The 26,076-nt window shown below is 48.7% G+C and overlaps 1 protein-coding gene across 1 annotated transcript in view; it reads right to left on the minus strand.

Moving 5' to 3' along the window:
* Positions 1-26,076, minus strand: part of LOC126545939 (coiled-coil domain-containing protein 125-like) — a 324,642-nt gene that overhangs the window by 207,021 nt on the left and 91,545 nt on the right. The window contains exon 5 of the mRNA XM_072286061.1: positions 25,056-25,456. Within this exon, the coding sequence (XP_072142162.1) occupies positions 25,056-25,456 (401 nt within the window). The remainder of the gene's footprint in view (positions 1-25,055; positions 25,457-26,076) is intronic.

Raw genomic sequence — 26,076 nt, forward strand, 5'->3', positions numbered from 1 at the left:
ACGCTCCGTAATGACGCCCATAAAATTGTCGTTGATTGCTTGAACACTAAGATCCTCTTCCTGAGTTAAAGCCGAATTCCTGTTCTGTAACTTGATCAGGAATTCCTCTATTTTCCCTCTTACCGCTAACTCATTGATCGGCTTCCTATGTACCAGTTTCTTCCGTCCCCTCCGCAGGTCTAGGCTAATTCGAGTTCTTACCATCCTATGGTCACTGCAGTGCACCTTGCCGAGCACGTCCACATCTTGTATGATGCCAGGGTTAGCGCAGAGTATAAGGTCTACTTCATTTCTAGTCTCGCCATTCGGGCTCCTCCACGTGCTACGACCTTCGATTTGTACCTCTTATTAAGTTTCACAACAAGACCTTCTCGTTAATGCTATAGAAGTCCTGTATGTCACCAGCTATATCCTTATTAATCAGGAATCCGACTCCTAGTTCTCGTCTCTCCGCTAAGCCCCGGTAGCACAGAACGTGCCCGCTTTTTAGCACTGTATATGCTTCTTTTGTCCTCCTAACTTCACTGAGCCCTATTATATCCCATTTACTGCCCTCTAATTCCTCCAATAGCACTACTAGACTAGCCTCACTAGATAACGTTGTAGCGTTAAGCGGTGCCAGGTTCAGATTGAAATGGCGGCCTGCCCGGATCCAGGGATTCTTAGCACCCTCTGCTGCGTCACAGGTCTGACCGCCGCCGTGGTCATTTGCTTCGCAGCTGCTGGGGACTGAGGGCCGCGGTTTGATTGTTGTAGTCACATAGGAGGTTGTGGCCAAGTACTGCACCAGGGTGGCCAATCCTGCTCTGGTGAGGGAGTGCGTTACCGGTTCTGGTCACCGGGATCAGGCCGCACTCCAGTGCCTGTTTATGCAATTTTATCAACACGCGGTTTTTTTTTTAATCCGGTGGAAAATTGCGCGGCACCCGGATTCTAACCACGGTCCTCATGCACGCGAGGCGGATGCTCTACCTCTACGCCACCGCTGCACGCCAGAATAGAATAGAATAACTTTATTTCCGTCTACTTGATGGAGGAGGCTGCAAGTAAAAGCTGCTCCAGTAGAGGCAGCTTGACGAGGCCCGCAGCCCCCCCTATCGAATATTCGCCAACAACATACATGCAAACACATATGCATTATACATATTTATACTCTCATGAACCCACGTACTTGCATATCGACATGCGCACCCATACCCATATACATACAGAGCCACGGGTGACTTAGGGTAGCTTGTTTGGTTCTCGTGGTGAATACGAATGAAATAAGAAGATGCCGCTGAAGATTACACACACACACACACACACACACACACACACACACACAGATATATACATATATGCATTCATATACCCGTAGATGCATACACACTCGTATGCATACCTACATATATACAGACACATATAAAGAAGCATATATACACACGTTATGTACATACTAGCCGAGAGGATGTATATGGATGTATATGATCATTTCTTTTGGATAGTTTATTCGGGCCTGGCTCGCAGTGCGCCTCCTCCGAGATATCGGCAGATTTTCGTCCAGTTTGGACCAGGGACTGGCAACTGGCCAGAACCTGTTGCGAGACGTTGATGGAATGCCCATGATTTATAGTGATAGAATCCAGCACGCTTTTCACGATTTAAGTAGGAATTATAGTCTAATAAGTGGGCTTCCTAGCAGCACCTCAGGCACAATGCTGAAGAAACCATTTTGCTTCATTGCGAAGGTTTTGGCGCTGTTGCTGCCCGCACAACCATTTTATCTCGATCAGAGATTCTCCCGATTTCCTTCTTACCAAGCAAATGACGTTGGCTTCGAGCATCCAGCACGAGCTGATCTTTGCTTGATCAACGACCTCATCATGACTTCCGTCAACGTGTCTGTGCCTGCGCTGTCAACGGTGACGTCACATCACGGGGACACCATAGCCTGTATAAGAAGCTTCCCATCGCCGCTTGCAACCAGTGGGCTTGGCAGCAGCACGTCAGGCACAATGCTCAAGAACCTATTTTGCTTCATTGCGCAGGTTAGTAACTACCTATCGGCCTTCTGCTATCGTAGTGGAAAGTGCTTTTTGTTGCTGCTGCCTGGTGCACTACGTATAAAGAGTGTTTGTCCGTACCTTTTTTCTTCCCAAGACGATATTTTAAAATGCGGTGATATTGAATCAAACCCAGGCCCAGACATGACTGAAAGGGAAATGCTGCAGCAGATCCTATTGGGTCAAAATTTTCTGACGTCGTCTGTCAGTGACATTCTTGCAAAACAGGGCTCTTTTGAGGAAAAAAATAGATGGTTTGACGGAGAGAATAAAAAAAAATTAGAAGACGAGGTCGCAACTATCAACACCGTAAAAGCAGAAGTAGAGCATATGAGGTCAACTATTAATAAACTCGAAGCCACTGTATCACACCTGTTAACTAAAACCGACGATTTGGAAAATAGAAGCCGTAGGAATAACTTACTTATTTACGGCATAAAAGAAGAGGAAAAGGAAACAGAGACTGAACTTATGGACAAAATAACAAAGGACATTCTTAGCGAAAAACTTGGAGTTACGATAAAGAGCATGCAAAGATGCCACCGAATAGGTAGGAAATCAAACAGGAATAGTCCTGTCATCACAAATCTGCATGACTACCGAGAGAAAACCTTAATCATGAAGGCACGCCCGAAATTTAAAGGTTCAGAATATTCAGTCAGCGAAGACTACTCGTAAAGAATTTGTGATGTCAGAAAGAAATTATGGGAAAGCGCATCACAGGAAAAGAATAATGGCGCTGAAGTTAAGCTGGTTTTTGATGAGCATTAACGGTGATATGTTTGGATGGGATAATGCAAAAAACAAGCGATATAAAATCCCAAAGAACCATAAATGACACCAGAATGAGACCAGTCCTGCATTCAAAATCTTAAACATAAACTGTCGTAGCGTCGTCATAAAGCTGTAAAACTTGAGGGCATGTTGTTCTCGCATGACGCAGACGATGCCATGCTTACAGAGACGTGGTTGAGCAGTGAAATATTTGACAGTGAGCTTGTTCCTAAGGGCTATAAGGTCTTTCGGGGTGACCGCGACAGAAGAGGTGGAGGAGTGGTCATTTTGTATAAATCATCAATACAACTTTTCACTATGCCCAATGCGCAAGATATTGAAGCTGTATTTTGAAAAGCATACATCAACAAGGTCCGCTTCATTGTTGGCCTTTTTTATAGGTCCCCAAACTCTTCTGTTGCGGTACTTGAAAACTTAAGGGAATATATGCACCGCCATGTAAAATCGTATGACAGAATACTACTGGCAGGGGACTTTAATTTACCAAACATTGATTGACACACCTTTTCATTGCATTCTTCTCACAGTGTTGATAACACAATCTTTGATATTGTATTCGCGTTTGACTTACTGCAAATGGTAAATAATTTCACGAGAGTACAGGGAGCCGTAGGCTCAATTCTAGGCTTATTTTTTGTATTTTTTGCCATCCGAAATGCGATAACCTGTGAAGTCACAAACGGGATTTCTGATCACAATGCTGTCCTGTTGAGCTTGTCAAATGTCTACCCTGATCGCAAAAACAGTGTTCATTTGTTTCCCAGCTTTTCTCGTGCTGATGATGAATCTATTCTCGATATGCTTGCATTCTTCTTCGATGACTTCGGAAACAGCACTTGCAGTATAAATGACTTATGGCTTTCCTTTAGGGGAATTGTCTCCGAATGTATCCACCGTTTCGTTCCCGAAATCGCAAAATCTTCTGCGCACCGTAACCCATGAATTTCTCGTGATACGTTTCGCATACAGCGAAGGCTTAAAAGGGTAAAAACGAAATCAAGAACAAATGTAACCTTACAATCTATTGTGGAAGGCACTTCAGAACAACTAAAACAGAAAATAATTTGTGACAAAGAAAAATATTACGGAACGATCCTGCCTTCCTTTATTACACCGTATCCCGAGAGATTCTGGCGCCAAATCACACCTAAACCTTCTTCCCCCATTGGGTTCATGATAGAAGGCAAATGTGTAAGTGACGAGACTGTCGTTTGTTCTGCTTTTAACAAATTCTTCCGGTCGGTATTTACCAAAGATAATGGTTGCCTTCCTAAGTTTTCTATATCGCTTCCTGTTATATCTGACATTGTTATTTCTGAGAGCGGCATCTTTAATTGGCTATTGAACGTTGATACTAAAATGTCACCAGAACCAGATAATGTACCAAACGCGTTTTTAAAGCGTTATGCGGAATGGTGTGCTAAGTACCTGTATGTCGTATTCACCAGATCTTTACGTGATGGTTCCCTACCGGATGACTGGAGGAAGGCCGAAATCAAACCTCTACATAAATCCGGGAAAAATTGAAGAACGCTTAAGCTTCGCCTTCAAGAGTGGAACGCGATAGCGTGATCGCACCCCGTTCGCACCGCCCACTCATTCGCTCGGCATGCTCTTGAGTGATACAAAGTTTTCATATATCTAAGTCCACAGCACAACTTACGAGGCGCCCCGGACTTTGCACCCACCAATCACGCGTTGAGCGCCCCGCAACGCAGCGTTCGGAACGAAACGTGCGCCTGAGCCAGCGGAACGAACTCGGTGTCGCGGAACGATCTACGCCAGCCAAACGTCGTGATCGGCACAAACAGCCTGGCCGCGACGCGCCATGAAGGCGGACGCGATCATGGGCCTCGATGCGATCGTCCTCTATCTCGCTTGGGAGCACCACATAAACAATTACCGACCAGTATCTCTTACATCTACATCGTGCAAAATTTAGAGCATATCATTCATAAACATATATTAGGTTTCTTAGAAGAGCACAAGGTACTTACAGATGTCCAACATGGTTTCAGACATATGTTTTCTACATGTGCTCAATTAGCTGAGGCTGTTCACAATCTCGCACAAGCGACTAATGAAGGAAAGCAAACAGATATTTGTTCATGGATTTTCGTAAAGCATTTGACAAGGTGTAACATAACAAATTAATCCAGAAATTAGGGAATTATACAAAAATGAACAGATATTTACTTGGATCAGAGCCTACCTTACTAACAGACACCAATTCGTCACCTTAAACAATACTTGTTTTAACAATGCAGAGGTTGCGTCTGGAGTCCCCCAGGAATCCGTTTTGGGACCGCTTTTATTTTAGTTAATTAATAATGACATAGTCGCAGAACTTTCAGTTTCCGTGAAACTTTATGCAGATAACTGTATTTTGTATGAAAAGATATCTTCTGTTGATGATCAGGTGCGTCTAAATAATGACCTGGCAAAGGTCATTGCTTTATTTATTTCATCATTCATCATTAGTACACATTAGTACATTAGTACATTAGCTTGGTGCGAACAATGGCAAATGTCTATTAATTTTGAAAAAACTGTTTTTATGAGAATCACACATAAGAAAAAAAACTCTTCAATTTGCTTATAGTGTTGACAATGTATCTCTATCAGAGGTAAGAGAGTACAAATATTTGGGCCTATGGATAACCAATGAGCTTTCCTGGACGAAGCACATAGATGCTGTTGTCGCAAATTCTTTGCGTAAACTGTTTTTCTTGAGGCGCTCACTGAAATCATGGACGTCTAGTGTTCATTTACTGGCGTACAATTCCTACATTCGTCCGTTGCTGGAATATGCCGTAATTATTTGGGACCGATTCACTTTAACCAATAATAAAAAACTGGAACGTGTACAGCATAAGGTGGTTAGGTTTGTTTTGAATTCATACGGCCGTGCGTCTGTTGGTGAGCTCGTAAGACGCAGTGGATTACCCCCGGTGACTGTGCGCAACCGCATCTGCCGATTAAAGTTCCTCTTTCAACTAGTAAGCGGCCATTATAACGTTAACACTTCCAAGTTGTTTACTTATTCATCAGGTCATAACACGAGGCGAAGGCATGCTTTATCGATAACCCCCATGAACGCACGGAATAACTGTTTCAAATATTCTTTTTTTTCCTAGGACAATAACAGACTGGAATAATCTTAATTCTGATATTGTTACCAAGAATTCGTTAGCAATGTTTGAAAATTGCTTGCGAATGTTATAAATTTGTGTGCGTTATTTGCTTGTATGTTATGTATTATTCACCAATGTTTGAAAAATGCCTGTATATCTGATGAATCTTGTATGTGTTTACATGCTTGCATATTTCTATGTATACCCACCCTGCTATGATCTGATTTCCGATCGCAGTATCTACAAATAAATAAATAAATAAATAAATAAATAAATAAATAAATAAATAAAATAAATTGGCAAAGAAAGTCTCAAAAACCAGTAAGTGGCGAGGCCTGGCGGTGAAATCTTGGTACTTCGGAGGTACTATGAGATTACTGTGCGTAAGCAGACTGTTATTATGTACAACATAATTATTGCTTAAGATTGCAGTTTATATTGGCAAAACACTTGGCAAAACATGAATCGCAGAAACATCGACTTGATAAACAAAATAATACTTTATCACAGTTACAGCCGCACTTAATTGTCTGCCTCCCACTAATGCCGGCTTATAATCTTTATCACCTTCCAGTGAACGACTACGTGCTCGCTGTAGATGGAAAAATTCTGATAAAAAATGTTCCACGGCATTTTCCTCGTTACCACTTCATGATTAGACACTAACCGGGAAGCATTCTATTGCATTAAAGAATAGGTACCATGAAATGTGGTTGTCAGTCCCTTCAATGTAGCTCGCGCTGTCTCGCTGAACGAGCTGCCATCCGTAGAAGCCCGTTGGTCCTAAATGCGTCTTGCACATTTGAGGGTCTCTCATTCATGCGCTGGAGTCGTCACTTTGCTGCCGAACCAGTTTGTGCACATCGTGGAGCTCAGCTATCCGCTGTTCGACCCAGTGTTGATGTGCAACGTTTTTAGTGCGATTAGCATTGGAATATGCACTTTCCAGGGACTGTCTGTCGATCTGACCTTCTATAACCGTTCTTCCGCCAACTTTGAACATTATTTTATATGTAGATACCACAATCCCTGCGGATTTTAGTAGGGTGGGGAATGAGAAACATTGGGTTATCCATAGTATAATGAGTTGCAAACCGTGCCGCTGTGCTGAGTCTCCTGTATAGAACGCAGAGCTTGCTGTCATTCGACTCGGACGATCATCGCTTTTTTTCGCTGTTCCTTGGCCTTCTACCCGTGCGCGAGAAAAGGCTCTCGCAGCACAAGATGGTTTTCGCCTCGCCCGGAGAGCGCCCGCCGCGCGTTCGACACCGTCGCCACACCAGTTTGAGCCTGGTGACACTCGGCCCCGCGTCCCTCGACGAACTCCGGTCAAAGGAGGACCTGGAACTCCGTACCACTCGCAAGCTGGGCGAGTGGCTCAGTCAACGGGCCACTTCCGTCGATCTGCCTGTGGTCCCCCCCCCCCCCCCCAGCCTGCGTATACCCCAGGAGACGCCACGAAGCCGGCAGCCCCCGAGGTAGCCTCGGGTCCCCCCGAGGACGGTTCCCCAGCACACGAGGAGCCCCATGCTTCAATCCAGCTCCCTCCCTCTGACGACGAGGACATGGACCTGTCCAGTTCCAGAAAACGCGCTCGCGACATAGAGAGCGATGACGAGGAGGCGGCCGTGCGTCGCAAGCAGCCCTCGATCGCTGCCCCTAGCTCGGAGCAGCACGCGGCAGCCAGCGACCACGTGGAGCAAGCCCTTCCGGAAAGGGCGACAGCCACCTCCTTCGCGCCTCCTCCGAGCGAGGACGTGCCTGGCACCACCCCCGACGCGCCGTCTGCTCCCGATGGCGGCGCGCCCCCCCGCAGCGTCGTCTGCCAGCGGTCAGGCTGCCCACGAGAACGCTACCGACGTGATGGAGCTGGCAGAGGAGACAACCACCGTTTTGTCACCGCAGGGCCCCGTGCACCCCGCGGCGCGGTTCTTGAAGGACCCGCCATGCCAGACTGCTCCGAGGCCGAAGCCAAAAGGGAAGAAGAAGAAGAAGCAGAAGCAGAGAAAGATGCCTGCCGATGTCTCGCCTTCCTCTCCCGAGGCAACGGACGACTCGCGGGACCAACCTGCTACCCCCGGTCACCCCTAGCGTGCCTGCAGCGGCAGTACAGAAGGTAACACCACCTGCCCGTGAGCCAACGTCAGACAGCTTCACTCCGGTGCAGTAGTAGGGGGACAGGCGGAGTGCACGGGCCCTGGAGAATGCTACGCTCCCGGTGGACGCCGCGGTCGTCGGCACAGTGCTCTTCCGTCCCTCGGCGTCTGGTGGAGCCTTTCGAGGAGCACCGCGCCTCGCACTTGCCGCGGCCCTCTCTTCGTGGCCCGGTGTATCGGCGGTTCGCGTCAACCATAGGCGCAACATCGTGGCCGCCGACACCACCACCCAGGTATGCCTGGAGGGGTTGCTCAAGCTCACCGAGCTGCACGCGATCCCTCTGACTGCCCGACTACCAGCCGAGCGTGGCAAGAGCACCGGCTTCCTACACGGTGTGAGCGGGCTGCCTGCAGACACGGACCTACTGGGAGCCATCGAGTCCAGCATCCCTGTGCTGTCGGCACCGATGGACGGGAGCACCGTCACCATCCGTTTCGCGGGACCGGTCCCTCCGGAGCACGTACGCCTCTTCAAGCTCGGCTTCAGGGTGAGGCCAGCCAGACCCCGCCCAGTACAGTGTCGACAGTGTGGCCGCTTCGGGCACGTCCTGGAGTCCTGTCAGTGGCCGACTGACTGCATCTCCTGCGGCAAAAGCCACGCGGCGAACGTCTCCTGCCAGGTCGTACGCTGCAGGAACTGCGGGGGCTCCTACAGGGCGAACACAGGGCTTGCCCCAAATGGCAGGAAGAACGCAAGGTGGCCACAATCATGGCTTCCTCCACCTCGCCATTGTCGAGGCGCGCTGTCAGGGCAGCAGTCCGCGAGGAGCAGCGGCCGCAGCAGTCCTCACCTCCGGCGAGGTCCTATGCCAGCGCGCTGAAGGGCCCCAGCCCGGCACCCAGGCCTCCGGTACCAGCCCCTCGTGCCTCCCGCCGCCAGGAGACACAGGACACTGCCGCGCCTCCTGCCCAGACTACCGTGGATCAGCTGGTTGCGAACCTGCTGCTCATCATGGAAGCAGTCAGCAACATGCTGCCAGCTGACCACCCGCTCCGACCCACCTGCCTGCAGGCAGTGGCTTGCCATCAGCCAGCCAACCACCATGGCTGATCAGCCAACAGCAAGGAAGGGTCGCCGCCGCCCGAGTGTTCTCCAGTGGAACACTAACTCTCTGCGGCGGCGACACGCAGATCTTTCCTTGCATCTCCTGCAGAGCGACTACGAGTGCTTGCTCTGCAGCAGGTGTACGCAATGGCCGAGGACCTGCGACTCCCGGGATACACCTGTTACTCAGGTGCCACCACCTGCACGACACGCGGCTGCACGGACGCGCCGTGCCTGGACGACGCCCACCAGCCCGGCAAGCCACGGACAGCCATCTAGGTTCGGTGCAACCCGGCGCACGCTGTGGTTCCAATGGCCGACGTCGTTGAAGGGCCCCTGGAGTGTTGTGCTGTCACGGTGCGTCTCGGCAGCCAAGATACGACCGTGGCGAGCATATGCATACGACCAGGAAAGCCATAGGACTCCTCCATCCTTGACCAGCTGGCTCTACGCCTCGGGAGGCAGGCAGTCCTGTGTGGCGATTTCAATGCCCACCACACAGACTGGGGAAGTCGCCGCTGCTCCAGCCGAGGCCGAAGCCTCCACGACGCCATCAGCAGAGCCGGACTGGTGATCGTGAACAGTGGAGGACCCGCCTTTGTCCGCCGAGGGGCGAACTCAGCCATCGATCTCTCCCTCACCACAGAACAGAGCTCCTACTCCTGGGACACAACTCCGGGCACTTGAGGTTCGTACCACTTCCCCATTGTGATCCCCTCTGTACACGGAAGGAAGCCAAAGACCAGAACTTTCCACGTCATAGCCTGGTCTCTGTTTAGGAAGCACTGCAGTGAGGCGGCCGATCGCTGTGACTTTCTAGATGCCATCACGGAGTGCGCCCAGGCTGCTACCGTTTAGTGCTCTGCGCCACCGCACACCCTTGTCCCGGATCTCCGCCTAATCAATCTCCGTGCCTCCAAGCGCCGCACGGAGCGCAGAGTAATTCACACAGGGACGGCAGACCACTGGACTGAATACAGACGAGTGGACGCCTGCTGTAGAAGACAGGCCCGGCGCAGGAGGAACCAGAGCTAGGTGAGCCTTTGCTCCAGCATCAAGGACCGTTCCAGGGGCCCCTAGCCTGGCGACTACTCAAGTCACTCACCGGCAAGAGGACGAGCCGTCAACCCGTCCTCGCTGTGGCCATCTCGCTAGGAATCAGCGAAGAGGCCCTCGCGGAACTTCTCGCCGACCGGTTCGCCCCTCCCGTGCTACAGAGTGCAGCCATCCTGCCGGTCGGACACTCCCCTGCCCAGCTGCCCACCAGTCTACACAGCATCCACCCTGCTTGGACGTCCAGTCAGGTCGCTGCCCTCTGCCAAGAGCCACTTGCCCTGCACGAGCTCCAGGCGGCTCTGAGGCGAGGGAAACGCCGCAGTGCACAAGGAGCAGACGGTGTAACGCCCCAGATGATCCGCAACCTGGCCGCCAGCGAGCAACAGCGCCTGCTCGAGTGCTTCAATGAGATCTGGCAGTCAGGGCAGGTGCCAGAGGCATGGCGCACAGCCATTGTGGCACCCATCCTCAAGGCCAGAAAACCGGCTAGGGAACTGTCATCTTATCGACCGGTCTCCCTCATCTCCGCTGCCTGCAAGCTGATGGAGGCCATGGCTCTAGCATGACTGGACTGGGTGGCCCGTGCTCGCGGCTTCCTGGCAGACCAACAGATGGGCTTCCGGCGGCGGCGGTGCACTGCAGACTCCATCGCTGACATGGTGTCCACTCTGGAGGACGCCCAGGCCGGCGGGGACCTCGTGATGCTCTTGCTGATCGACGTACAGGGTGCCTTCGACAGCCTCCCTCACGCAGTTGTCCAGCAGGGCCTGGACCTCCTCGGCATCTGTGGCAACCAGCGGGGGTTCCTCTCGTCGTGCCCGCACAATCGCACCCTCAGGGTACGTGTGGGTCAATCGAAGAGCCCCCCCCCCATCCAGTCGCTGTAGATGTACCACAGGGGTCAGTGGTGAGCCCCTTCCTTTTCAACCTGGCCATGGCACGATTGCCTGCTACCCTGCCGATCGACCCTGACTTCCCCGTGCAGTCCTCAATCTACGTGGACGACATTGCCCTATGAGTGCGGGGACCACCGCAACACATCCGCTAGGCACGTGCGGCCCTACAGAGAGCCCTGGACACTGCGGCTGCCTACTTGTGCAGCATCGGCCTCACCATACCGGCCAGGAAGACCGAGGCCTTGCTACTGCATCCCAGAGCATCAGTCCACCGCTCAGCTGCCCGGCTGCACTTGGAGGGCGTCCAGATCCCATGGAGCAAGACAGTCAACTACCGGGGCTGCGCATTGACCAGCGGCTGACCTGGCTGCCGGCTACCAAGGCCCTGTGCGCCCGGACGCTCCGGGTCCGCAAGGCGATCTCACAGCTCCTTGCCCGTGGACAGGGCTGTACCACCAGGTGGGCCCTGCAGCTATTTGAAGCTGCAGCCACTTCACGGCTACTGTATGCCCTCACTCTTGTGGCGCTGCCCCCACCCCGCCTGCGGAAACTGGAGCTGCAGCACCGGTCAGCAGTACGGCTCTGTCTTGGCGTTCCCCGAACCTCCCAAGTGACCGCCACTTTGGCTGAGGCAAGTGCCTGGCCCCTGTCATTACTCTTCCTGCAACAGGGGCTACGACACATTGATCGCCTACACCATGCCGCAGATGGTCAAGCACTCCTGACCCGCCTACACTCCCGGCCAGCATCACACACGGGACGGCTGTGTGGCCTCTATAAGGAAGTCATAGGGGACACGCCTGCAAACGCTGTACAGCATCGCCCACCACATCGACCACCAATCCCTATCTCGACGGAGCTGCCAGGTGTCTCCTCGAAGAACCGTTCCCCAGCATGTGCCCTACAGCAGACGGCTGCCTCTCTCCGGGCGGGCGGCTCACAGCTTTCGTCTTCCCTTCTACTGCAGGATTTCGCCCGTGCGCTTCACCATCGACCCGGCACAGTCTACCACGCCGACTTTCAGCGCAAGGACCGTCAATTGCCTGCGTGATAGCCCCTCGCCGCTTCCACTGGAGAGCCCGGTGACGTCATCGACATACAGCTACAAATTCAACAGCCCTGGCCGGCTTCCCTCATATGGCAGCGGTGGCGTCAACAGCACGGGCGGGCAGCTCACAGCTTTCGTCTTCCCTTCTACTGCAGGTTGGTGCTTGGCACTTGCGGCTTCCGCAATACATATTGACCCTTGCACGCCACTGCTGCCATTGGGGAGTCAAATCTGTCTGCTAGCTGTTTTGTATCACGTCAAAAATTAGCAAAGAGTTGAGTGCTGCGCTTGATGACCTGAAAAATGAAATCAAAAATGACCTGAAGCTTTTCCGAGAGTCCTTTGAACGTGATATTCGCAGTGAACTAAGGGAGATTAAGGCGAGCCTGTCTTTTTCAGACCAAAAGTTTAATGAAATGACCGTAAACCTCAAGAAGGTGTTGGAAGAAAACAAACGCTTACGTGTAGAAAACGAAAGTTGAAAGCAACAATGTAATTTCTTGAATATTCAACTTAACAAAGCAGACGTAAGGATCACGGAGCGCGAACAGTACTCGCGAAACCACAACTTGGAAGTAAAAGGAATTCCCATGAACCGCGAAGAAAACCTGCTTAAGTTAATCGGCAAAATCGGCGATAAAATTGGAGAGCCTATCCTACCCACGGATGTAGAAGTGTGTCACAGAGTGTCAGTTCCTGGCGGTTCATTGAACATGAACGCTATTGTGCAATTCGCTCACCGCCAGAAACGCGATGCTGTCCTTGAGAAAGCCAGAAAGAAAAAGGATCACATGTAATGACCTCGGTTTCACTGCGTCTACCCCTATCTACATCAACGAGCACTTGTGCCCTGAAAGGAAGCGTCTACTTGGGCAGACAATCAGTAAAAAACGGGAGGTCAACTGGAAATTTGTGTGGTTGCGCGGTGGCCAAATATTCGCACGCAAAGAAGAAAAAAGCAGGCTGCTAAAAGTGATCAGCAGTGCGCACCTTGTTAAAATGATCTATTATAAGTTATCGTTCTGATGAATTGTCACGAATTTTTAGGTCCTTCGGTTCTCAAGAAGTTTGCAAACCAGAATACACTAGGAATTTTTCATCTGAATTGTCACTCCATTAAGAATAATTTTGAAGATTTACAGTTACTTTTTGATTCTCTGGGTTTCTCCTTTGGTGTGCTAATGTTCAGTGAAACGTGGTATGATGATGAATGTGAATATTTTGCTCTAGATGGTTATAAGCACTTTTTCCTTAACAGATCCGGTCGCAAAGGTGGGGGCGTGTCGATGCATATTCATAATGCAATAAGTGTTGATCAAAGCGAGCAATTTACGTTGCAAACGGAAGATCTTGAGCTATTGACTGTAGAAAGCCATAGTCATTTTTAGTGTGGTGTATCGTCCCCCTAATGCAAGGCTCGACACTTTTCTTGAAACACTAGAAGCTCTTTTTGATTACGCGCCTTCTAATGGAAGATTGCTTTATCTTTCGGGTGATGTGAATATAGATCTGAAATGTGTATCGAAGCCAGGAAAGGAACTTGTGGCTTTAATTGATGCCTATGGATTTTGCAACGTTATCGAAGCCCCGACGCACATAACGTGCTCCACGGCAACGTGTATCGACGTTATCATCACAAATGCAGATAAATCTAACATAGATGCAGCGACCGTCGCCTGTGACATCAGTGATCACCTCCCAATCTTCGTTTTCGTTAAGAACGCTAGACCAGATAACGCTCGTAGACCGCATGATTTCAAGTATGAGCAGCATTGATCTGAACACCTTGAGCAACTTTCCGAACGTGATTTCCGCCACTGACTGGGAATACGTCCTATCAGTAAATGACCCTGACACAGCTTACCATGCTTTTCTATCCAAACTGAAAGCTATTTACGACACTTCTTTTCCTTTTAGGCACGCAAGAAAATGCAAAAATAGAAAACCATGGATCACAGCAGAACTAATTCGTCAAATTAAATTAAAAGACAAGTACGTTATTTACGCAGTTCATTAAATCTCGAGACCCTGCAAAATTACACGCATATAAAAAACACCGTAATCAGTTAAACAGAAAACTGAAGAGGGCGAAATTGGAATACTTTAGCAATCTTTTCGACCCCGCTTCGCGAAACAGTGCCCGAGACCAATGGGACCTGCTGAATCGCTTGCTTAAATTCCGGTCACGCCGTCCTATTGCTTCCATTGAAAAAGAAGGCGAAGTTCTGTGCGGAAAGGAACTCTCCAACCAGTTTAATAGGTTTTTCATTAATATTACAAGATCGCTGTGTGTCGCACCAGATGTCCCTGTCGGTTATGCCTGTGCGGCACCAAGCGTTCACGAAACCTTATTTATGTTTCCAACTACTGAATCAGAAATATTATTAGTCTTTTCCAACCTCCGGTCGAGTAAATCCAAGGATAGAGATGGTTTTCAAATCCAACCATTTAAATTTGTAATAGACTTATTAGCCCCGACACTAGTATATATTTATAACCTTTGTTCAAGTACCGGCGTCTTCCCAAAAGAAATGCAAATCGCAAAGGTTGTTGCCATACATAAAAGTGGTTCTGTTTGACTTTTCCAATTACAGATTAATATCGGTTCTTCCAGTATTGTCTAAAGCATTAGAAAAAATTATTCATTGCTGGTTGACTAACTTTCTAAGTAAGCATTCTCTTCTTTCTGACTACCAGTTTGGATTTAGAAAACAGAGATCGACTGAGGTGGCATTGGCTAAACAAAAAAAAAATTATAATCTCCGCCTTTGAAGAAAAGCTTCTTGTTCTCGGGATATATATATAGACTTATCCAAAGCATTTGATCTAATTGACCACTTTCTATTATCTCAGAAACGCAGTCACTATGGCATTAGGGGCATCAGTCTTGCTTTAATACAGTCTTACCTAAAGTACCGTAAACGAACGGTGTGTTTAAATGAAACCTCATCAGATCCAGAGCCAATCTTATCTGGTGTACCACAGGGAAGCATTTTAGGGCCTTTGTTGTTTTTAGTGTATCTAAATGACATTTTCATATCCCCTTTCCGGTTCATCTTGCAACTTACGCTGATGACATGCTTGCCACAGGAAACACACTAGCCGAGTTATCCCTCCGTGGCTTTTAGAACATTTGCCTCACTGCTGTAATAAAAATTGTCTTAAAGTTAATACGAATAAAACAAAGGCTGTGATGTATAGAACAAAAAATAAAGTAGTGAGTGGTGATATCGAACTATTATTAGGTAATCACAAGATTGATATTGTACCCAGTATAAAATGTCTTGGTGTTGTATTCTCTGAGAGACTCAATTGGGACCTACAAATTGAAAATATTCGTGCTAAAATGAACAGGTTAAATGGCGTGTTATGTAAACATAGGTTAACCCTCCCCACACAGGTTAAACTCCTCATTTATAATTCATATATAGCGCCAGTGATTACTTATCGCCAAACAGTTTGGGGTACGACGACACAACACAATAAACAACGCCTTTTTATTGCACAAAAGCGTGCGATAAGACTGATCGCTAATATACCGTGGAATGCTCACACCAGAGAATATTTCAGGCAGTTCAATATTTTAAGAATACCGACCTTGTATGTGTTCAAACTGCTTTGCATTTACAAAACTGCTGTAGCAACGAACAATAATCTTTTGCTAACAATGTTTCAGCTAGCACGTCATGAACCTACGTATGATGCACGTCACTCTATATCATGGACCCTACCGTTAAGTGGCACCAAATACCGCACACAATCTTCATCGTACAATCTGCCTAGGTACCTAAATGTTCTCGAAGATAATAGTTTTTTCTCTTAGGTTGCTTTCTACACAAACCTTCATGGAATTGACAAATCTTTTCGAGCCTTCAACCGAATAGCTCACCTGTGTAACTGTTTGACAATGCATTGTAGGGGAATTGAATGAATTCTGCTTATCTGTATTTTTGTCTACGTTGGCGTTAGAATTGTGTAATGGGAATTGGCGAAGAAATTGTGTAATTGCGTTAATAGTGTAAAATCATGCCGATGTAATAGATTCTGTGTAAAATTAGAATTATGCAATAGATTACGGGTATTGGGATTTTGAATTCTGCTTCTGCGTATATTTTGCAAACTGTCGCATTGCCTTTGTTTTTATTTTATTTATTTATTTATTGAATACTGCGGACACGTGGTCCAAGCAGGGAGGGCGACATATGGTACATACAAAGAAAATCAGATTGACAAAACAAACAGAACAATGAGAAACAAGATTAGGAAGTAGGTTCAATTTATACAATTCCATTCGGTTACAGTTCTAGGAAAAAAAGAAAACTTATATGTGTTTGTTCTTGCAAAGTAAGGGGTTAATGCATCATGTCTGCGGTGGCGTGTAGTTCTGGTCGATAACTGCGATAAATGTTCAGATGGGTCAAGGGATAAATTGTTAGTGTGCAGTAGCTTAAGGAATTCAAGTCTCTGTTTTTTTCTTCTAAGTTCGAGTGGTTCAAGGTTGTTAATTTTCATAAGTTCGGTGGGGGAATCACATCTGGAAAATTTGTTAAATATAAATCTGACCGCTTTTCTCTGAATTCTCTCAAGGCTATTGATATTAGTTTTTGTGTATGGATCCCAAACTATGCAAGCATATTCAAGCTTAGGTCTAATTAGGGAGATGTAGCATAGAATTTTAACGTTAGGTGGGGCTTTCTTAAGTTTGTGTCTCAGCAGGCATAGTTTTCTGAAGGCTGAAGCGCAAGTGTTAGTTATGTGATCATTCCATGATAGTGAATTGTTAAGGGTCACTCCTAGGTATTTATAGCTAGTGACTTCACGAAGAGGTGATGGACCTAACTTATATGTATAAAGCAGGGGTGATTTCTTATGTGTCATTCGTAGTAGTACAGTTTTATCTGTGTTTAGTGTCGTTCCCCAGCACCCGCACCATGCAAGAATGTTATTTAAACTACAACATAAACTAGTTTGATGATGGAGAGAAACAATATATTTAAAGAGTACACAGTCATCGGCAAATAATCGAATCTGTACACCACCTTCAACCGTGTTAACAATATCATTAATATATAGAACAAAAAGAAGAGGACCGAGCACACTGCCCTGGGGAACACCCGATGTGACCGGAAGGCAGCCCGATTTTTCGCCATTTATCTCAACGAATTGTTTCCGGTTAGACAAATAAGCTGAAATCCAAGAGATAAACATCTGAGGGATTCCTGCATTTTCAAGTTTTAAGATTAATTTATCATGAGGGACCGTATCTAATGCCTTACGGAAGTAAAGGAAAATTATGCCTGTTTATCCGTTCTTGTCAAGGGTTGATGCAAACGAATGAACTACAGTGACCAGCTGTGTGACAGTCGAATACCCTCTTCTGAACCCGTGCTGGAACTTAGTTAAAATTGAATGTTTTTCTAGATATGTGGTTATGCTTTTTGCTATGATATGTTCGATGAGTTTGCAGCATGATGACGTTAAAGAAATAGGACGGTAATTATCTACAAGTTGACGGTCTCCCTTTTTATGAATTGGTGCTATTCGGGCTGTTCTCCAGTCATTCGGTAACTCAGACGACAATAATGAAGCACGGAATATTATAACAAGAAACTTTGATAAGGTTACAGCATATCTACGGAGAAACAAATTAGGGATATTATCAGGCCCACTTGAACATTTCGGTTTTAGGTTCAGCACCATAGACAGTACACCAGCATACGATATAAAATTCACATCAAACGGTTGGTACGCTGGGCAGTTACGTGAACAATTACTGGGAGTTGAGAAGACACTGTGAAAAAACATATTAAAGTGATGAGCAAGTTCAACCTTCTCCGTAACCATCTGTCCATTTATTGTCATTTGGGATATTGGTTTCTTCTCGGCAATGTAATTCCAAAATTTACTTGGATCGTTTGTAATAAAATTAGGCAGAGATGATTTAAAATAATAATCCTTTGATTTACGCACGGCAAGTGCAAGCTTGTCTTGTAGTTCAGATATTAAGCTTGGCTGCGTACGGGCCTTCTTTAATCTCTTGATTTTACATTTCATATGAATGATGTTGCGATTGATCCATGGTGTTTGCTTGTGAACTTGTTTTTTCTTATTTGGTATGAATTTATCAAGGCAAAAATGACATGTCCTTAAAGCGGGTCCAAAGTAAGTTAACATTATTTTCGTCAAAATCAATCACGCATGCGTCGTTCGCGCGAGAATAATCTTTGACAAAATGGACAGATGATTTTTTAGTTTTAGCACAGGAAACAAGCTGTAAGCCAACACAAACAAGACAGTGGTCGGATAGCCCCTGCTCGATCACCACCGTGAATTCATCGAATTTCCGAGCTAAGAAAACAAGGTCCAAAACTGAAGATGAAGAACCTTGCACACGTGTTGGTTCAAGAACAACTTGTCTGAGATCATGTGTTAACATGATATCAAAGAGTACATTAATATTCTGACTGTGATGTGGCCCAGGCTGAAGGCGCATCAAGTCTACACCGGGCAAATTAAAATCGCCTAATAGGATAATCTTACTGTGTAAATAGTTATTCATACAAGACCGTAATTCATGCAGAAATTCAGGAGGGGAGTCAGGAGGTCTGTAGATTGCGAATATAACGAGGGTATAACCCCAAAGAGATACCTTTATTTCAACGTAGGCATTCCAACGTAGGCATTATGTCCAGAACGACAGCCTCTATCGGATCTTTAATTAGTACCGCCACACCTCCTCCCCTAGAAGACCTATCCACGCAATAAACACTATAGCAGGGAGGAAAGATGTCTTGGTCGTTAATATCTTCGCGAAGCCAAGTTTCGGTAATAACAGTAATGTGAGGGTCGTGTTGTAGTAACAGTATTTCTAAGGAATCTGCTTTATTTACAATACTTCTAGCATTAGTATTTAATAATCGCAGTTGCTTATTCCTTGAAGGTTCATTGTTTCACGACTGCGTTTGCCGAGAGCGACTATCTGCAACCTGTACCCGTTTGTTCTGCGATTCGTCCCAAAAGAAAACATGCCTGTCTACTTTGAGCTTGTCGTGTATAAGTGACACCTTCTTTCCTTGAAGTTTATCGTTTCTTGCACTTTCCCACAGAAGCTTGCGCTTCTTTAAGGTAGATTGCGAGTAGTCGTTCTGGATGAAAATACTAGTTCCCTTCAGTTTTTTTTGCATTTTGCAGTATTTCTTTCTTTTCATTAAAATTCTGAAGATACAGAATTACCGGTCGCTTGTCACCTTGCTTTCCTAATCTGTGAATCCGACCGACAGAATCACACTGTACATTCAATTTTTCTTTAAATACATCCTTAACAACTTTATCCTTGAGTGCATTTTCTGTCTCATTTGGAATTTCAGGTATCCCATGAATTATCAGATTTGATCGTCGGCTTCGATCCTCAAGATCTGTAAGCTTTTTAGCCTGGAAGCTGATCAAGTGCTCAATAGACTGTAAACTATGGGTGTTTGTACGGGGGTATCAATTGTTTGCATGATTTGCGTCTGCATTTTGTTAAGCGTGCTGTAAAGTTCCAAAACCAGCTTCTCAGTTTTCAAGAAATGCGTTTGCAGTTCTTGTATATCGTTACGAAGAGTATCCTGCCCCTCTAATAACTGCTTAAGCATCTCGGTCTGTGTAGGGCCGGGATTTACTTCAACATCACCGCAAAGTAGCAATTTACACACAACGAGACATTCATAAGCCATAGCAATGCATCGCCGTGGGCACGGCAGGACCATAACACCACGATAATCGCTACGCAAGGAGCTTGTATCGGAACCAACCTGCACAACGAAGAACAAGGCTCCCGTCAATGTCATGGCAGTTCCTGGTCCGCCGTGCCCACAGAAGGGAAATTCCTGCGGCGCTTCTTTTATACGGGTGACGACCGATGACGTCACAGGGCTGCGCTCGAATGGGGCCGCTAGGAGCAGGGTTGCGTCTGGAGATGACGACGAGATTTGAGGCGCGATATCACCGCCGATGGTGCATATGCGCACATCGCAGAAAGGATGTTCGCCGAGACGTTGATGAACAGAAGTTGATACCACGGCGAATCCAAGAAAGCCCTGCACAACAAAGAACAAGGCTCCCGTCAATGTCATGGCAGTTCCTGGTCCGCCGTGCCCACAGAAGGAAAATTCCTGCGGCGCTTCTTTTATACGGGTGACCACCGATGACGTCACAGGGCTGCGCTCGAATGGGGCCGCTAGGAGCAGGGTTGCGTCTGGAGATGACGACGAGATTTGAGGCGCGATATCACCGCCGATGGTGCATATGCGCACATCGCAGAAAGGATGTTCGCCGAGACGTTGATGAACAGAAGTTGATACCACGGCGAATCCAAGAAAGCCCTGCACAACGAAGAACAAGGCTCCCGTCAATGTCATGGCAGTTCCTGGTCCGCCGTGCCCACGCCGTGCTCACTACACTGCTGCTCTGTGGGGCGTAGGGGGTCCTCAAGCTGCATTCAGCGGCTTTTTCCCTTCCGTCCTCTCTCATTTCTGTACTTTGTTTTGAGAGAAATAAAATCTATCTATCTATCTATCTATCTATCTATCTATCTATCTATCTATCTATCTATCTATCTATCTATCTATCTATCTATCTATCTATCTATCTATCTATCTATCTCCAAGAGAGACCTGGGGCCCACCTTCACATCTTCGTCGATGGATCCGTGATACCGGAGACGGGCTCATCCACAACAGCCTGCGTTGCACCGGCCCTACAAAAGAGCAAGCTGTGCCGTCTCCCGGGACATGCAAGCTCTACCGCAAGCAGAGCTAGCAGGGCTCCACCTTGCTGTGGACCTACTTGCAGAGGAGCTACCAGCAACCCAGGCAGCCATCTTCTGCGACTCCAAGGCGGCGCTGCTCTGCCTGCAGAACCCTGAAAGGGCTAGCCTTGGGGTTGCGCTGCTCTCTTCAAGACTGACGGCGCTCCAGGATGCAGGATGCTCACTATCCCTGCATTGGCTATCGGCACACGTTGGCATCCCGGGCAATGAAGAGGCGGACACTCTTGCAAAAAGTGCCCACCACTCAAGCTTCCCCCTCAGCCCTGCTGTAACGGCCGCAGACTTCTCGAGACACGGCTCCGCCCGCACATCATCGCCTGCCACCCGGACAAACGGGCATCCCTGTGCCGGCCTCCACCGCCTCTTCCACAGCACGGCATCCTACGAAGGGATGCCTCGTTGCTGCTCCGACTGCGAATTGGCTGCAACTGGACGGCAGCCCGCCGGCACCGCCTTGGGAAAGCCACCTCGCCAGCCTGTGCCTCTTGTGGTGAACCAGAGACTCTGGAGCACCTCCTGCTGGCCTGCCCTGCTCACCTGCAGCACCGCGACCGACTTCTGCAAGTTCCACCGCCTGGGGCTCCCATGTTCACGACAGGAAGATATCCTCTTCCCCTGTCGTAATCAGCTACCAGCCTTCCTAAGTGTCGTCGAGTACCTCGACTCGTCGGGGCTCTCGGCGAGACTATAAGAAATTTCTAGAAAGACGGATGGCCTAACGACCATCCCACCACCTCGGGCTTCCTGATCCGTCACTACTTCGCTTCTACTGGGCCGCCTCCTATACGGTCTACCTCCAGCCTAGTCCTCTGGTCGAACCCACTGGGCCCTCCCGCCCGGGTTTCTCATATGCTGCTGGGACGACCCTCTACCCTCGTCCCTCCTACCTTCTCTTTTAATCCTATCTCCCGCACCCTGCTGGCACTGAGCCGTGCTCCCGCATGGGTTGCAGAAGATAGTGCCAGCCTTTCCTCCTTTCCCACAAGAACCACTTCTCAGTCCAACTTGGCTAACTAGGTATGTGCCACGACGTTTGTGCCGCGTTTCAATGAGAAAAAAGTGCTCAGCGGAATTCAACCCACACAACGCGAGCACTTGGCGGTGCGGCCGCTCGATGACGCCGTGGGCTTCCGCGTTGGAAACGCAAGGCACCAGTGCCGTCTGCGCGCCGATGACGCTGTTTTGACGGAGCTCGCTCGCTGGTCAGACCAGCGTTGTTGCCATGGCGACCACCCGCGCGAACAGCGTCGGCGGCGTCTTCAAACGCGGCGCTGGCTCGTCTTGAGGCGAAAAAGCCACGGAGGTTTTTCACCACTGGAGAGGGTCGACAGCAACGAGGCCGTTTGGCGACGATTTCAAGTGGGTGACTGCGACCGAAAATCTGAAGCGAGCGTACTGATCTTTTCACAGCAAGTCCTACATCATTTCACCGCTGGCGCAGCAAAGCGCTCCGCTCTAGGTGCGGGAGCCATATACAGTAACGCTACTCCGCTCGACCGAGCGACGGATCGCTGAGTCCAGGATTGCCAGATGGGGCTATTAATAGCCACATTGGGCGACTTGTTATGCGGGTTAACGCGAAAATTTTCCAGTTGGCTACATGGCTATAGTTGTTTTTTTTTTAAGGACTTTCGAGTCCCGAGGACCGCGTCAACACTGACAAAATTCTCGAACGCCGGTTTGTGAAAACCCGAAGCTCATTGCTGCTACAAAGATATGTAGGCAATCTCGAAGGCTGTGTTTCTAGGCAATGCCGGCGCTGGTAAGATGGCGTTAAGTCATGGCTGCCATGTTTACACATCATTCCACACGTAAGCTCTTTTTGGTTGCGCGCCATCTGCTGCCGGTTCACACGTGGTACAGTAAGAAAAATGGCGGGCATGACAGCTGTCGCGTACGTGTTGCCTGCCGGCTGCTATACAGCGAACTATTATGCGGACTTATTCAAGAGCTCAAGTAGTCGCACGCATGTCGCGGAGCGTCACTTTCGCCCGTGGTCGTTTAATGTTTATCAAGGATTCCTCAAAGCCTATTGCCGGGTTTTCCCGCAAATCACGGCGTTATTTATTTACCCAGTAACTTAATGAAAAGTTCGCTATTGCGCCCGAAAGGCGAATCACCGATTGCGATAGGAAATTAGTAGATAGCTGTACGAAGTAAAGATAGTAGTTTTATCGGCTGTATTCGCTTACTAATTAAATTAACTTTGATAGAATGTGTAAGCGTGACAAAAAGAAGCACGTAGAAAGAAACAGGCACACAGAGACTCTGTGTGTCGATCTGCTTCTAAGTCCTTGTTTAGTCGCGCTTACACATTCTATCATGGATTCAAACCAACTAGCCCGTCAACGTGTTTTATCTAATTTAACCGGCACGGTGTCACACGCGCACAGGTAAACATGAACACATCTCGCTCGATGACAGCGGAGACTCTCTGTGAAAACGCTGGAGTTAGCAATCGGGGCAGCAGCCACGAACCAATTGACATCCGTGCATCTGTCGCTTCACGCGAACGAAACGTCGAAAGCACGGCGCATACGAAGGTACCAGCACTACGCGCACCCTTCAAGCATCGCTTCGAAGATGAGGCCCACGCAGGCGCGCACTTTGGCCACGTCGCAGATCGCTTTCAAGACACGAGCAGTGGCAACACGTCCGTACGGCGTCCTCCAAAGGCATCTACTACGGCATTCGCGATTCACGTGGCCAACGCCGTAGTAGACGCCACGGTTGTATCCACTCTGTACGGAGCGGCGGGCGAGGAGGACATCGAGGGACTCTAGCAGCCGCCGGAGAAGAACGCCTCGCGCGCCATAGTCGCGAATCCGGGCTGCGTTCCTCGCTCGCTTTCACCCATACGGAACCTCACGGCGACGGCAGAAATGTGTCCGTAGTGTCCATATAATTGCTATCGCAATAAAAATTCGCAAGTTGTTTAAGCAGGAAACACGACGGTTCGATCTTTGTGTACATGCTCAGCGAAGCGCAATAGTCACGACTGTCCATCAAAACGAAACATTCTCGTCTAGTTCTCGTCTATCGCGAGAGCACTGCAAGAACATGCGCGCTCATCGAGTGAGAAGAATGATTTTTGAAAGTTTCTCTCAGCAGAGAGCAGTGCGGTGTGTAAACGCAAGGTAGCGCGTTGCAATCATGGTTTCCACTACGCGATCAATAAGGCGCGTGCCTCATTCTGGTTGAAGCAAACGTAGCGCGTTGTGGTGAGAACCCCATGTGAGTTGGAGGGTACGAACATGTTCTGGCTGCAGTAGTCGTCTGCCTAAGAAATTTTGCAAGAAAAGTCTTGTCGCCTTCTCAAAACTCAGCATGGGCAAGTGGACGCATGCTGATCAGAAGGAACGGGAGAAAGACCCCTCTTACAAAGGTTACTTCATGTGCATTTTTTATTTTATTTATTTATACATACTGCAACCCTAAGAGGGTTATCGCAGTTTTTGTTTTAAAACAAAATATTTGTTTTTAAAAAGCGTCTGGTGCTGCGTAGTTTCCGAATGGATTAAGAAACTCGCCGAGTTTCTTACTCCATGCCGCTATTTCCAATAGTCATCCTGCACGCGAATGCAAAAGCATTCGTCACTCGATCATGACCAGCCGAGGCTGATCCTCGTGGTTGGCGCTGGCAATGTGTTGCCCGACTCTTATGGGAAAATGCCTCGGGTAAAGCGAGGCATGAACTAAAGTTAGCTCAGAACGTAGATACCAATAACGTCATCAGTAAATCGGAAAAGAAATTCTTGGGCGCATTGTAACAATAAGTGATCTCCAAATCCACCTATGAGTGGCAGCTCTCACTAGATTTTTTTACGCAGATCTTGAGGTCAGTGTTGTGCTGGTTGCATGCGACGGAAGTAATTTTGGAGCCGCAAACACGCGGTGAGATTTGGACACCACATACACCGTCTGCGTTACACCACTAAACGTGTTGGCAATGCTTTTGGCTACTTTTCGCTCACGAAAAATTTGCATCTGGCTACTTTTGGGCTACACTTTGAGATGGCAATTTTTTGGCCATCTTGCAACCCTGGCTCTTCGATGCCGTCGTGTACTCACGCTTTCCACGAGGTCGTCGACGAGGCTCCTGTCGGGCTTCTTGGCGAGCAGCGTTCCCAGAAGGTCCCTGCGCGACTGCACCTGGGCGAGGCGGCGCGTCAGCGTGCGGTTCCGGGCCAGCTGCACCTCGAACGCCTCGCGGTAGATGTCCGCCGTCTTGGCGCTGTCGCGCGCCTCGGCCTCGGCCCGCCGGGCGCGCTCGGCGAGCTGCGCCAGCTGGCGCTGCTTGTGCGCCGCCGCGTGGGCGCAGCGGCACGGTTCCTGGCGGGGCCCGCGGCACGCGCACGCGCCCAGCGCGGCCAGCTCGAGCGGCGACCGGGCGCTCGCCGAGGGCTGCAGGTACACGTCGCGCTCCTTGACGTCGGTCAGCGCCAGCAGCTCGTCGCGCTCGCGGCGGAGCACTGCGCACACAACCACATCCCACCGTCGACTCGAGCCGCGTGCCACGAACTTAGTTAGTTAGTTACCCAATTAGTGAGATCGTTCTGCGATTGCGCCACCCGTAGGCCTAACTAGACGCATAGCAACAACGGGATTATGGTGGCCAGAGGAGTAGGTGTGCCACCCGTCTGGAGCGTTCACCACATCTCCGCATCATGACGCAAAAGTGGCGCTCAGTGCAACGGTTCTCAGCGGCGCATGCCGTCTGGTACTTGTGGCTGACGGCGCAGAGCAAATAAAGCACGCAGTGAGAAACTGCCATCTGCAGTCGTCGGTTTGTGCAATGAGGAGATACAGGTCTCTGTTATTGCGTGTTTGCAAGTTGCAAATATATGTTGAAGCTTCTACAACGAACAGGTGAGTGGCATGGTTGGCGGAAGCTTATCTGCGACGGCGAATGAGCGTAGTTCTCACCAAATAGTGGTGGTATTTCTGCTTCAGAGAAGCTCAACAAACAGACTTATTTTTTCGCTCCGAACTATAAATTATGGGCGCCTAACGCAGCATTAATTGTTCTCGGCGCCGACAAGAGCAGTAGCAGACAACACTTGTGGGCGAAGGACGCTTTTCGGAAGAGTTC

This window comes from Dermacentor andersoni, chromosome 1 (assembly GCF_023375885.2).
Source record: "Dermacentor andersoni chromosome 1, qqDerAnde1_hic_scaffold, whole genome shotgun sequence".
NCBI lineage: Eukaryota > Metazoa > Arthropoda > Arachnida > Ixodida > Ixodidae > Dermacentor > Dermacentor andersoni.